Source organism: Heliangelus exortis, chromosome 6, assembly GCF_036169615.1.
Source record: "Heliangelus exortis chromosome 6, bHelExo1.hap1, whole genome shotgun sequence".
NCBI classification, from domain to species: Eukaryota; Metazoa; Chordata; class Aves; order Apodiformes; family Trochilidae; genus Heliangelus; species Heliangelus exortis.
Genome location: NC_092427.1, coordinates 25,819,234 through 25,832,786, shown reverse-complemented (window position 1 = coordinate 25,832,786; position 13,553 = coordinate 25,819,234). Strand labels below are relative to the sequence as shown.

Below are 13,553 nucleotides of genomic sequence, written 5' to 3'. Positions count from 1 at the left end.
AGAGTTTATCACTTGTTCTCAATTGTCATGAGGCAAAGCAACAATTACAATCCTATGATAGCAATGGATTTTGGGAAACTGAACTCCTTTTGGTTCTTCAGTAGTTACAAATATTTAAAATACACTGGTGTATCAGTACAGCCTTCACATACTGAACTGGTTGCTAAAACAACGTACAAGTTCAAAAGACTTATTTCACTCTACCAGTAAGGATCTGGCCTTGCCTTTTCAAAATGCCTTAGTTTTAAACACTATTAACTGCTTAGCTACAGCCAAGAGTTCATAGTTTTCTATTCTACAGAAAGTATATATCAAACAACTGTAACAGAAAACAGTAGTACTAGATATTAAGTATATATAAGGCCCGGTTTTCAAAGGAGAATGTTACACACACACAGTTATAGATGGCTTCCAGGTACCAAAAGACCTTAAAAAAAGGCCGGTGTTCCTGAAAGCCTGTTCTGATCTTTCAACAGTACAAACCTGGGTCTGCAATACCTTGACCCACAAAGTCTGTCTCACTTGATTGAAAACACAGTACCAGCACTCTGCACCAAATTAGTGTCTAGGTATTCTTGATGCATAATAAATTGCACCTGAGATAGCACTTTACCTCTTCACCAAGGATGCAGACTACAGAGACTCATCAAGCAGTTCACTACTTTGCATAAGTATTCTTCAAAAAGCAAGCTCATGGGAAAAAGGGTTCTAAGCTTCTAAATCACTATTACAGCTAGGAATATTCCATGCCGTTGGGTTTTGTTTTCAAAACACAATGCTCACCAAAAAAAGTTTTGCTACAGTTACCAAATAAAAAGGATTCCTACTTTTTAAATTTTATCCTATTATTTAATTACTCACTGTAATTAATTGCCAACAAAAAGACAGCAACAAAGGTATCCAGTTTCCTCAAATCTACACATACATTATGAAGCTCAATCTTTTCAGATCAGAAGTCTTTTTCAACACTCAATGGGTACTGCAAACCAGTACAGAACATGTACAGTATCAACAAGTTTTTAAGTGCCAAGTCTGTAAGCACTGTTAAGATGACTCCAAAGGCTAGGTCTGTATTATGGTAATAGGTAATAAAGGAGATGGGGGCTGAGGATATATTCAAAACTCAAAATAAGTCACACAGAAACTGGGAAAAGGACAGAAGTGAGGTTTGTCCTATGAGGAACAGAATCACAGAGTCTGCTCCTAACTCCGTATTTTAATTAATCAAGGGTTGGACTTGATGATCTCTGAGGTCCCTTCCAACCCAGCCAATTCTATGATTCTATGATCCTAATTTTCTACTTCCATTTCATTCTGCTATTATCATACTCCATTCCTCCTCCTTATAACATTAACAAATCAGCCACCATGCACTGTGACAAACCATTACTGCAGACTTCCAAAAACCCAGTTACTTTTTAAGTCTTCAGCACAATGCCAATGAAGACATACACATAGCAGAGGCTTGGGATTTTCTTGGTTGGAAAGACTCAAAACCTGATGACTTTGTGTTGCATAGTAGAAGTTAAAATCAAAGTTTAACAATGCTGTCCTTAAGCTATAGAGAGAATATTCAAATAAGTTTACATACGCATCAGATGAAAGATTCCATCACAGGCGTTAATATGAGACAAGAAGGAATTTCCCAAGCCTTGGCCAGTGTGGGCTCCTTTCACCAGGCCAGCAATATCCACCACATTCAGAAAGGCTGGAATTTTGCTGAAATATAAAAGTTAAGTGTTTCATTACTGAAGCATATTAGCCAAAACTTTTGACACATAAATTCAGAACATGAAAACTCAACATTCCTTTTTTCTAGAACAAGCTATACCCAACAGTAGCTTTCTTCTTTATTTAAAGAGCAACATCAGAAAGATAAGATTTGCCTCTCCCATGTAAAGCATCCATGATCCTTTAATTTCTCTGTCATTATTCATGTAAAATTATGTAAACTAGTTTCCAAGTGTGGAATCATACTGAAAAGTAAATGAATAATCAAACAGGTCTGGAACATGGAACACTGAGGCATAAAGTCAGTCATCTGTAATAAGCAATTTTCATAACACTAAAGGGATCAGACACATAAATGGCCACTGTACTCTGCTATTGCACACTTCTAGGGTTACCATTTAGTTCAGTAAGTTATGCAACCTTCTCAGAAGAAAAGGGCATTTTTTAAAAATAAAACTGGTGATTCGAGCAGTAATCAGGGTTATGCAGACAATTTGAAAGCAGAAAACAAGATGAAACTGGCATTATAATGTAAGTAGTCCTGATGTTGTCAATCACAATTAACTGCACTGGTTTAGCAGGCATGACTACACCACATTTTATATAGCAACACCAGAATAGCCATAAAGTTAAAATTACCTTACAAGAAATGGGAAGAAAAGCTCTTCGAAGCTTTTAGAAGGGAAATTATTATGACAGTTTTTAAACTGCAAGCCTTCTAACCTCTGCAGGTTCTCAAGTTGTTTTAAGATGAGCAAATAACTTGGTGGGCATTAGTCTTTTCAGGTATGTTCCAAACCAAATTACTTCTCAAAAAACAAACAGTTGAGTCAAGGGGAAAACCAAAACCAAACCAACAAACAAAAAACCCCAAAACACTACAAACTAAAACTCTGATAACATGTTGACTTCATATGGTCTGTGCAAATGACACCATTATGAAGTGCCAGAGACAGAACCATGGTGAAAACCTGCAAATTACCCACTTTCAAAAGACCAGAATCTGCACAACACAGTCATCAAGATCTCCAGCTTGATGCCTTCAAATTAAATAATTTGAACACCTCTTAATTCCATCAAACACTTTACATTACCACCATCATGTTTCATTTATATTTAAAAGATCAATATCTTAACGCTGGTTCAGTTTTTCAATCTTCCTCTTACACTTCCCAAGAAAAAATTACTTCTTTCAAGTGAACTAACTTCACAATACAAGATCTGGGCAAAAATCTTTACCAGGGTGAAGCTTCCAGTATCACTAAACCTGTCAGGTGTAATAAACTAGGAACTTAATGACGCTTTTTAAATATTTAATACCTCTGTATTAAAGGTGCTTAGAAACAAGCATGAATAAAACACAATACCCAGACAGCTATGCTTAAAAAATACACAAGTAAACATTTTTAACATAGCACAGTATGTTGACTTTTAGCTTTAAACTTCACTAGTCCCATGAAAAGAAGGCTCATCCTTGGGAAGACACATGTTGTGTACTGCAACTGAACGCTGTTGCCTGCAGTAGAAAGAATTTAAGTACATTCCAAAGTAAATACAATAAACAAGTCCCAAAGTTGGGTTTTTTTAGCAAATTATCTTTTTGGTTTTACTTTTTTACTACCACACAAACTCAATGCAAACAGCAAATTCTGAAGGTTAACACACTACCAAAAGTAATGCACATCTGAAGACAGAAACCAATAACTATTAATACATTAACCCAGAAGCTGCTTTTGCCTGAAAGAACTGCAGAGTTAATACATACTTCAGAAAAAACAGCAGCAACTTCAACTTCCCAAGCAGAATTGTTTTAATTCCTTGCCTCTTGACACCTAACTGTCAAGAGCAAGGTAGAGAAATGTCACCCTTTAAAGGGCTTCTCTTTTGTCATTTTAAACTGTTTCATTGAAAAACAAAGGTGGTTTTAGAAATGTTCTCCTTCTATGCTGCCCTCTCATCATGCTGGTAGGATTAACTTCCTGGCCAGCTATCAGAAGAATTCACACTTTCACTACAAAGATGCCACTTAAAGCAAGACAGATACCTTCATATGCAGATGGACCACCCTATCAATAGAATCAGCTTCATTTGGTAGACAATGGAAAGAAGATCCCAGCACTTTTATTTCACAACTGACTAATGTGAGCAGAGACCTTTGAAGACAAGTATCCAGGTTTCCAGGATGTTTTATCACCTTCACCTTGGGCACCACAAAGCTAACATAGCAAGCAAAATAAAAATAACTCCATTCTTAGAAGCTTCTATTCTAAGCCTTAATCTGTATTTCACCAGAGAAAGATGAGAGAAAAGCAGAAAAAGGCATAAACTAGTCACAGCTACCTATGCTCTGAAGGACAAAAAGTGAATGTTACGATGAAACTGAATAACCAGAAAATACTAAAGAATGTGACAAAAGTACCATATACCTTGAGTGTGGTTTAGTTCATTTAAATGTACCAAATGTAGAAGACTTAACTGTTCTTTTTTTCTCCTCTCAACAGATTAATTAGTCAGCATTAGCATAATGTCACTGACATTATGAACCACAGACCATCAGCAGAAACAGGTGACACCAACTGATCCTTTGTACACGTCAGTGCAACACCAATCTCCCATAAAGCATGTCACAGAAATTTCTATTATAAAACAGATCACCAAATCCAGAAGTATCTCTATTTTAAGTGTAGGTGCCATGTTTGAGCAAGGACTTTTTACTTCAGCAATACAGCAGCAGTGGTTTTGTGTTCGCATTCTACCTTCACTCTGAGCTACTGTGAAACAAAGAGCACAAGACTCACAGGGCCAAAGAAAGCACAGGTCTGTAGTCCAGTGGTTAGGGTATTTTTTCAGGAATAAGTGACTATTGCATCCATAGGCTTATGCATTTGGCAGGAGAGGAAACTGACTTCTAATTTCTGTTTCAAACCTCTGTCCAAAACAGGCAAGAGGAGTTCCTGTATCTGACTTGTTTGTTCAGTACAGTAGTACTGAACTATGCAAAGCAAAAAGCTATCTTTTTAAAAAGCATACACATACAGGATATGCAGTTTATTGTGCATTTTTCCAGAATTTGGGGGGAAAAGGCACACATTTACTTAAGTTTTCACAAGTGATTGTTTAGTTGAGAAACCTTGCAGGCAGAATACACCAGAAACTTTGACTTAGACTGGAACATCGTAACCAGAATGCTGCATCATTCATTGGAGAGGAAAGATTCTGGAAACCTAGACAAAGACAATATCCAAATAATTTCTCTGCAGCATTTACTACAGTTTACTGAAATCTCACATCCACAGGGAAAAACTGAAAAGCCACAAGAGCTCCAAGGAAGTTCAAAATGCAGTGATTTTCCAGTAAGCCTGGTTGATAACTCTCATAACACACCTTTTATTCATTTCTTGAATAGTTCAAGAAGTTTCAACTCAAACTCTACCTGACCCTAGCTCCTGCACACCAAAAAGGCCAGATTCTTCAGTATTACTGTAAAATACTCAGCTTCCCTTTTCTCTTCAGTAAAGCCACACCTGCTACTCATCTGACAGTTCCAGCAAAGGCTCTTTCACCTTTAAAAGCTGTCATCTCAATTTTGTTTGAAAGGAAAAGTCTTCCATCCCAAATATTCACATAACTTATGTTGGAGTAATCTGTTAAGAGTTCACAAATGGCCTGAGTAGCAACACAGAAGGAGAACACAGAGATTGTGACAACCTCTTAGGAAGCCATTCAAATCTGAATGTCCTCACTGCTATTTTTGTCTCATTTCCACACAGAAAGGAGCAGTTCAGTCCCTCACACTTCCCGGAGCCTATTACAGCTTCTGCACTCAATCCTGGGAGCAGTTTTGACCAATTTAAGCAGAATACCACAAACTAGGTGCTGCAGATGAACCCTGGTAATTTCTATGCAAGAACAATTAATGGCATTTTATCCATGGTACTGACAAACAAGACTTGAACTTAACAGTACATGAACCAGAACTCACAAATCTGCTAATTAAAGTTTCACATTTAACAACTACAGAAAAGTAAAAGATTCAGTGAGGATTAAGACACATTCTTGGTGTCCTGTGTATACTAAATGCCTGCATGCTTTAGCTCATCAGGAAGATATTACACAAACAAAATACAACTAATTAAATTTTGCTTTCTCCCATCAGTCAAGCCACCACTACTTAAGGTCTTTCATTCACTGCTGACAAATTGTTCATTTGCCAGAACAAGCATCCCAGACAAGATGATTTACACAAGCTCAGAATTGAAGAGCAGACAAATGAAGCAACACGAGAGGAAGTAGCACATTAACAACAGAATATACTTGCCAATTTTTGGTTGTTTTCTGTAAAAAATGGGATTCTTTTAAAGATGCTGATATGCCAGAGATGCATCCAACTAAGTTATTTGTGTTTCACTGTGCAATAACAGGTCATCTTTATTTACAGAGATGCTCTTTTTAAACGTGGAGTAAGTCCCACATGATGTAATTCAAAAAGTTCCACTGCTGATTTGGTTTCTACACAGTACTTCCCACCACCTGATTACATAATTTTGACTTCAAAACTATCAAGGATTTGAGTGTGCTAACCTGTAAGAATTTCAAGAGAATTTCTACTTAATAGTACACAGGACTTTAATGACCTGGGCAACAAGGCAAGTTATTCAGATTTGGTTCAGTATCTGCCTGAGTATCAAAGATCTGAATCCATGAATTTTAAGAATCTACAATGCAACAAAATAAATCAAAGCAATATGCTGACAATAAGGATGGAGATCCTGAAGTACAATGAACAGTGCTAGAGCTGAAGAGGGTAGCTGCACTTCACAGAATCCTCCTGCAAAATAACCAGGACTGCTTTAAAACTTGATAAGGCCACTAAGATAAATTTAAGACTGGTTTTAATGTCTGTCATTGCAATAAGCATTGTGTTTTGTGAACACGTATGTGCAAGGCAATGCACCTGCTTACAAGTGCAAACAAGGAATTAAATGAATACTGATAACTTCAGAAAGGATGAATGAAACTATTTACATTTTACTCATTCCTAATTATAATCTCATTTGATTTTAACCACAGGAGGAAGCAGAAACAGATTTTAAAATAATTTTTTTATTAATGTTTTCATACAGGTTGATTACTATCAGCCAATACAGTCCTTCAGTTCTAACTATATACAGTTAAAATATAGCTTAGGCTTACATGGCTTCTACACGAGTATTTCTTTCAGTTTATTCATATAGTTTAACATACGTTTAAAAATTAATAGGAAAATCTGCAGTGAGATCATTTGGGGCACATAATAAACAAAAAGGAGGAAATAAAAGCTTCCTCCATCCCCTCACTCAATATCATCCAAGGCTTGAATCAAATATGTCACCACTGAGAGACATCTCCTGGTCAGGCACAGTATGCTACAGCTGAGGCAGTGGGCAGGACCATACAGGCTAAGCCTGGTAAGAATATTATATATACTCAGAGGGCTTCAACATACTTGTCACATAAGATAATATCACCTGTCCAAATGGCATCTGACATATTTACACTAAAAAATATTCCTAGGCCTAAAGTGATGAAGCAGCATCTTGATGACATTTAGAACAAAAAAATGCATGAGAATAGCTTTATTAAAGCTTTGATTAACTCCCTAAAAATTTCTTCAGATGTGCTATACACACATTTCTTGTTAAGAAACCCAACGCTTCTAAACACAAAATGTCCCATTGAAATACTAACTCCATTTAACAATTCAACTGTTTCTGGCTTCCAGGTCCAAATTTTCAAGGCAGGAGCTACACTGCTGAGATGAAGAATCTCTTCCATTTTAGAATTAGCAGATCTCATCCTCTGCTACCTGCTTAAGATTCACAGATTGGGGGGGGAAGAAATTACACCTTTCTGCTTTAGCTCCTGCTGAAGTGAGTCAATCCAAAGAAAATACTCTTTCCAATTACTAAACTGGAACTAATTCAATTGTTAGTCTGTCAAACCTTGCCTGAAACTAAGTGCCCGTGTTGGAGCAACAAGGATAGGAGGACAACAAAATAAAAACCTAAGCCTTTTCTTTCTGAAAAAGCCACAAGCACAATGTAACAAGTAGGAGTTTTCACTGAATATTGTGTAAAGTTTAAAACAAATAAGTAGTTTAAACATAAATTAAATTAGGAACACAATATAAGCTACAATAAAAAATAACAAGCATTCAGGATTATTTTTAATGTATTACAGTCTCTTCTCTTGTTAATATCCACAATTTCATTCACACCTGCAAGCATGCAATAGAAAACACTAAACCTCAAGGAAATCTGCTCATCTAATTCATTTGGCAGCAACACAGCAGTTTTTATATGAAATTCCTGGAGCCCACTTCTGTGTACAGTCAGTATCACTGAGCTTTTTTATTGTAAACAAGCATTAAACATCACTCACTGCTGCAGAAAGAAAAGAAGCACAGGTTATAAGTCCTGGCAGCATACCTTAATCTATTAAGTATAGTTTTACCTATACATAAAACTGTCTGAATTGTTGCCTACATCATTTAGGTTACAAACATTTACATTTCCAATTAAGTAATGCCAGTAAGCTTTCAGCATGGCCTAGCAACTAACTGCACACCAGCCCCATCCCAAGCTGATGCTTACTTCTTTTGGAGACAGGAACAGACTGTCAAGAAACAAACGGGACCTGAAGAGTTGAACTCTTCCTCCAATGGCAGAACAGCCACTAGGAATATTGTTGGCAGTACAGTCTGTCTGCTGTAGCACCACCAATCTCAGCTCAGTGTGACAGACAGTACCTGCCAGCCTGGCCCAGCCCACTCTTCCCTTGCTTACAGCAGGCAACAGGGCAAGATGCCTTTGGCCCCGTCACACATGACTTTAGGTAAAAGAAATTCCTCCCCCTTTTGTTACCCCCACCTCCCAGCAATGACTGCAGTTATCTGATGACTAAGTGTAGCATACAAGAAATAAAAATCTGAATGCTTTAAATTTTAAAAAGACAGAATTTTGAGGCTAGACAAGACTTTAATTTAAAAACAACTCGTTGTTTATAACACACTCTGCATACACAGATTGATTACATCGACTAATCCAAACAAGTAGAAAATTAACACAGAACATATTACATAAAGATGAACAAAATCAAGACTATACAAGATAAATTAAGGAATTTAAATTACAATTCAGTTGTGTATCTACATGATCATAGCCTTTTCCTCAGCTAGTCTCAAGACAGACAAACACAAGCAGCCCAAGAAGAGTTACTCAGTCTACTATGCTACTGAATTATCACTAATTATCGCTGCTTTATTACTGTTATGGTAAAATATTAAAATCATGTAAGCAGTGTAAGTGAACTCAGGAGCTGTAACTACCCACTAATCCTCACATCCATTGATTTTAATTAACAAATGCTCTCTTTAACAGTTATAAGACCATTTGGTGAAAGCTAATTTACTACTTATATCCAGCTTATTATCCAATTAGTATATTTACTGAACGCAGATTCAGTAGATATACCACTTCCATTAATATGTAAAGGTGACATTTTTTCCAGAGTCTGCAAGTCAGAGAACACACATACAGCTATTTACCATCTTAGCACTTCATGGAAGGACCAATGGCCATAGGCAGGATGCGGGGACAGATAATGATCTCTGTCACTTTAACTTAAAGTCAGAAACATCCAGTCACAGCTAAGAGAAGCCAGATCAATTATGTGGTCAAAGGAGCAATAATGTTACAATTTAGATCATATTTGTCAACAAAACTGAAGAGACACACCATTATTTCTGCACAAACAACCAGAAAATTTTGTCTCTAGTTCAATAGTTTTATGAGCCATATACTACACAAGTATGCTTGATACTCAGAGAAGCATTAAGCATTATGCTTAATACTCATCAGGAAAAACAAGGTAACATTGTAACAATCTTCATAATCAGACAGCTCCTTATTAATGTATTTTTCAGTGCTTAAAAACTCCACAGGAATTGCAGATGGAAAAAACTTGTCTGAACCTGAAATTAAGTCAACAAATGGACTTTTTGTCAGTAACTAATCACTCCTTTTTAATTGCAGGCATGGTCTGGCTCTAAAAACTGAGGCCCAAGTATTGAACCAAAGCACAGATATGGATGCTAATTTGTCTTATGATTTATGTACACTTACTTCATTCAAGATACCTCTGCAAGTAACTGCAAACTGAAATTAAGAAGTCACAAGTGTGTGTTTCAGTTTCTGTTTTCTGAAAGCAACTTAATTTTTACTGCTCAGCCAAAAATCCAGTCCCCACACTGAAAATATAGAGCAGATTATGGCAACAGTCAAATAGCAATATCCATTGATGTGATAAAATTAATACATTCCTAGTTTAAGGAAACAATTAGAAGAGAGATATTGTAGAACTATCCCTGAATATACAGGGCAACAAGTAGCAGAGACTAAAAAGGAGAGAAAGTCAGCATAAAAAAGGTTGCCCATAAAGATTAGTGTCAAAAGACTGAGGACACAGGTATGTTGACAGATATTTGTCTATTTGGTCACCAACAGCATATACAATATACTAAATAATAAATACAGGATGGAAATCTTACAAATGAGCAACCTCCTGACATGTTAGGTACATCCACTACTGTTCATTTTCCAAATCTCTTCAGAAGATCCTCCAATGCATCTGGGAGCCACTACCTTCAAAGACAGGAACACCAAGCACCAAAAGGTGCTCAGCAATGAGTAGCAGCTCCTGGATTTCTCACTGTCATACCACAAAGTTCATATTGAGCAGGGAAAAAAATATAATCCAGGTTAGATTTCACATTCTAAAGCAGATATCAATAAAAACCTAACTAAAAACACTATAGTTGCATTACACTTCTATGAAAACCTTGGGTTCATCTGCTTAACTGAAGAAAAATATGAAGAATTTGAGTTACCTTGGAGGTTTGTGATATTGGCAGAGGAAGTCAAATCTGTCATCTGGCACAGGTACTCGACTCTCATTTGGATCAATGGTACAGAAAGGAAAATTTTCTGCTGCTGCTTGACTTTTCGTTAACACGTTGAAAAATGTTGATTTCCTATAAATGAAATATACACAGCCTTTAAGAAATTCAAGTTGGAAGCATTTAAAAGGGCTGCAGAGAAACATAACCAATTCCAACCCAAAAGCAATACTGTACTTTCCCTTTAATTCAAGGACAGTGACCATTGCCTTGATTCAAGTATAATACACTTCTAAATGCAGTCTCCCACTGAATGCCAATTAAGTTTTTACCTCTCTTCCTTGCAACTGAAAATTCCTGTGACTATACTGTACGTCAGTTATCAGAGGAATTAAGTCAAAAGCAAAATACAGCTCTACACCAGCTTCTTCTGAGGGAAATAGTTTTGCCAAGACTCAGCAGCTCTTTCCACAACTGTATCGCTTCTTCAGATTTACATATTAACACAATTTCAGTATCTAAGCAATAAAAGTCAACAATTAAAAAGGGACTAAAGGGCTATAAAAAAGCAAAACACATCAGCTAATCCATTACAAGTAATCTTTTGTGCATATGAAGACACAGCTCTACCTTACCAAACATTTTCCACCCTTGCTAAATATCAATGGAAAAATACTGCAAGTGGTATCAGTCATTTAAATTAAGTAGCAGATTATTTTGTTGGCTGGCATTTATTAAACCAAAATAGAGCAATTCTTGAGTTGTTGCTCAAAGAGTTCCTAATCAGCAGCTGAATCTTCTACTATAAATACCCTAAATTAGTGGGGTTTTTAAGTTTCATGGAACTTCTCAGCCACTGGAAAAAATAAATAATCTGAACACAGCTAACATGCTCAAAAGTCAGCCATGATTTTCTTTTTAAGTTCCAGCCTAACTCCAAATGCTATTTTTCCCCAGTGACATATTATACAGTGTTACTGCTAACTACTTTCTGCTGTGCAACTCACCTATACTCTGAAAAATAAGTTATAAGGAAAAAACAAGAACACAGAACTTATGTCTCTGAGACATTCTTGAAGATTTTTCTTCTATCTTTTTGAAGTCTGAGAACACTGTGAGCTTCTTTTAGTAAATATGATACACAAATTAATAGCAAGTGTTACACTTCTTTTGAGAAGCTGTAACACCTAGAGTGAGGTGTGTGATGGAAAGCAATTCACCTTCCATCATCCTTTCCAAACTGTAACTTACACAACGTAGAATCATAGAACTGGCTGGGTTGGAAGGGACCTCAGAGATCATCAAGTCCAACCCTTGATCCACTACCGCTGCAGTTCCCAGACCATGGCACTGAGTGCCACATCCAGTCTCTTTTTAAATATCTCCAGGGATGGGGAATCCACCACTTCCCGGGGCAGCTCATTCCAATGCCTGATCACCCTCTCAGTAAAGAAATTCTTTCTAATGTCCAACCTAAACCTCCCACGGCACAACTTGAAACTTCTTTCATTACCAACTCTAAAGAAGTTTCAAAAACGTAAGTCCTCTACACTGCTAGTGACACTCAGGATATCACTAACAAACCCCTTCCTGTGTGCATTAACCTCTCAGAAAAAAATAACATTTAAAGGGAATTTGCACAAAAACTTGCATTACACACGGCCAACGGTGGAAGTTGTGAAATACAAAAAATATGGCATTTTCTACAGCTGAAAAATTGCGAAGACCTTTTTAAAAATTTTATTTCTTCACTATTATCTTGTCCAGGCTTGCACATACCAGCCTCACATTACCCGAGTGTTTTACATCGCTCCACCTACAAGTAGTTCAAGCTAAAGACGCAAATCTATCACTGAGCAAACAGACTTGACGTGTACGCCTCTGCTTCACCCACAGACTGCGTTAGGTCACTCTACCTGGAACAGAGGCAAACTCAGGTCCGGCCTACTCCTCCTCCCGGCCGCCGGCCCCCGGCCCCGCGCTCCCCAGCCCACCTACCCAACGTTTGGCAGCCCGACGATCCCGATCTTCAGGGACGTCCCAAACCTCCCGATGATCGGGTGCGACTTAACCCCGTCGCCTCCCTTTTTCGGGGGCATCTGAAAGCACAGAAAGAACTCACGCTGAAGGCTCCGCCACAGCCTGAGGAACCCGCCGCGCACCCTCCACCCCGTCCTCCTCCTCTTCCTCCTCCCGAGAGTGCGCGGCAGCCGAACCCCGGAGGCCTCGGCCTTACACAGACACACACAGAGCCACCTCCACCCCCCACCCCCCCGCGCTCTGCCGGAGACGCGGCAGCTCCCAAGCTCCCGGCAACCGCTCAGCCCAGCCCCAGTGTTTCTCTTCCGCCGCACTCCACCCTGGCAGGAGGGTGGCAGGAGAAGGGAACAGAACGGAACCGGGCCGGGCCGGGCTCACCTCAGCTGTCTGCGCGGCCCCCGCCTGAGAGGAAGAGGCGCGAGAGGCTCCTGGCACGCGGGAGACGCCGGCGGAACAGGCGGGGCCGAGGCCGCCTATTGGCTGGGAGCCTCGCGAGGGGAAAGGGCGCCCCGGGAGGGCGGGGTTGGCTCCGACCCGCACCGCCCCGGCCCGGCCCGGCCGGTCGCATCCCGCCCCGTCCCATCGCATCCCGCCCCGCCCTTCCCGTTTGCTTTCCCTGTCTTCTTCCTATAGCTCCTTTTGTTTTTCTTTTCCTTTTCTCCATAAGTCTGCGTTAACGTTATCTTCAGAAACTACCGAGAAGCTAAATATCTGAGTGTATGTATGTGCCGTTTTTTTTTTTTTTTTTTTTTTTTTTTGGTGGGGCTTTTAAAACACTTGAGAATCGTAGGATCGTTTGGGTTGCGAAAAGACCTTTGAGGTCACCGAGTCGAACCGATGACCCAGC

General features: G+C 38.7%; 1 protein-coding gene across 2 annotated transcripts in view; it reads right to left on the bottom strand.

The window, feature by feature from the left end:
- OLA1 (Obg like ATPase 1) overlaps nt 1-13,195 on the bottom strand; it is a 99,596-nt gene extending 86,401 nt beyond the window's left edge. The window contains exons 1-4 of one of the 2 annotated variants that reach the window (XM_071747316.1): nt 13,085-13,195; nt 12,665-12,765; nt 10,658-10,801; nt 1,592-1,719 (exon numbers count right to left, since the gene is read on the bottom strand). In XM_071747316.1, coding sequence (XP_071603417.1) covers nt 1,592-1,719; nt 10,658-10,801; nt 12,665-12,765 — 373 coding nt within the window. In that variant the 5' untranslated portion in view covers nt 13,085-13,195. Of the gene's footprint in view, nt 1-1,591; nt 1,720-10,657; nt 10,802-12,582; nt 12,766-13,084 lie in introns of both variants that reach the window. The other variant, XM_071747317.1, reaches the window with a different exon arrangement.
- Nucleotides 13,196-13,553: the final 358 nt, after the last annotated feature.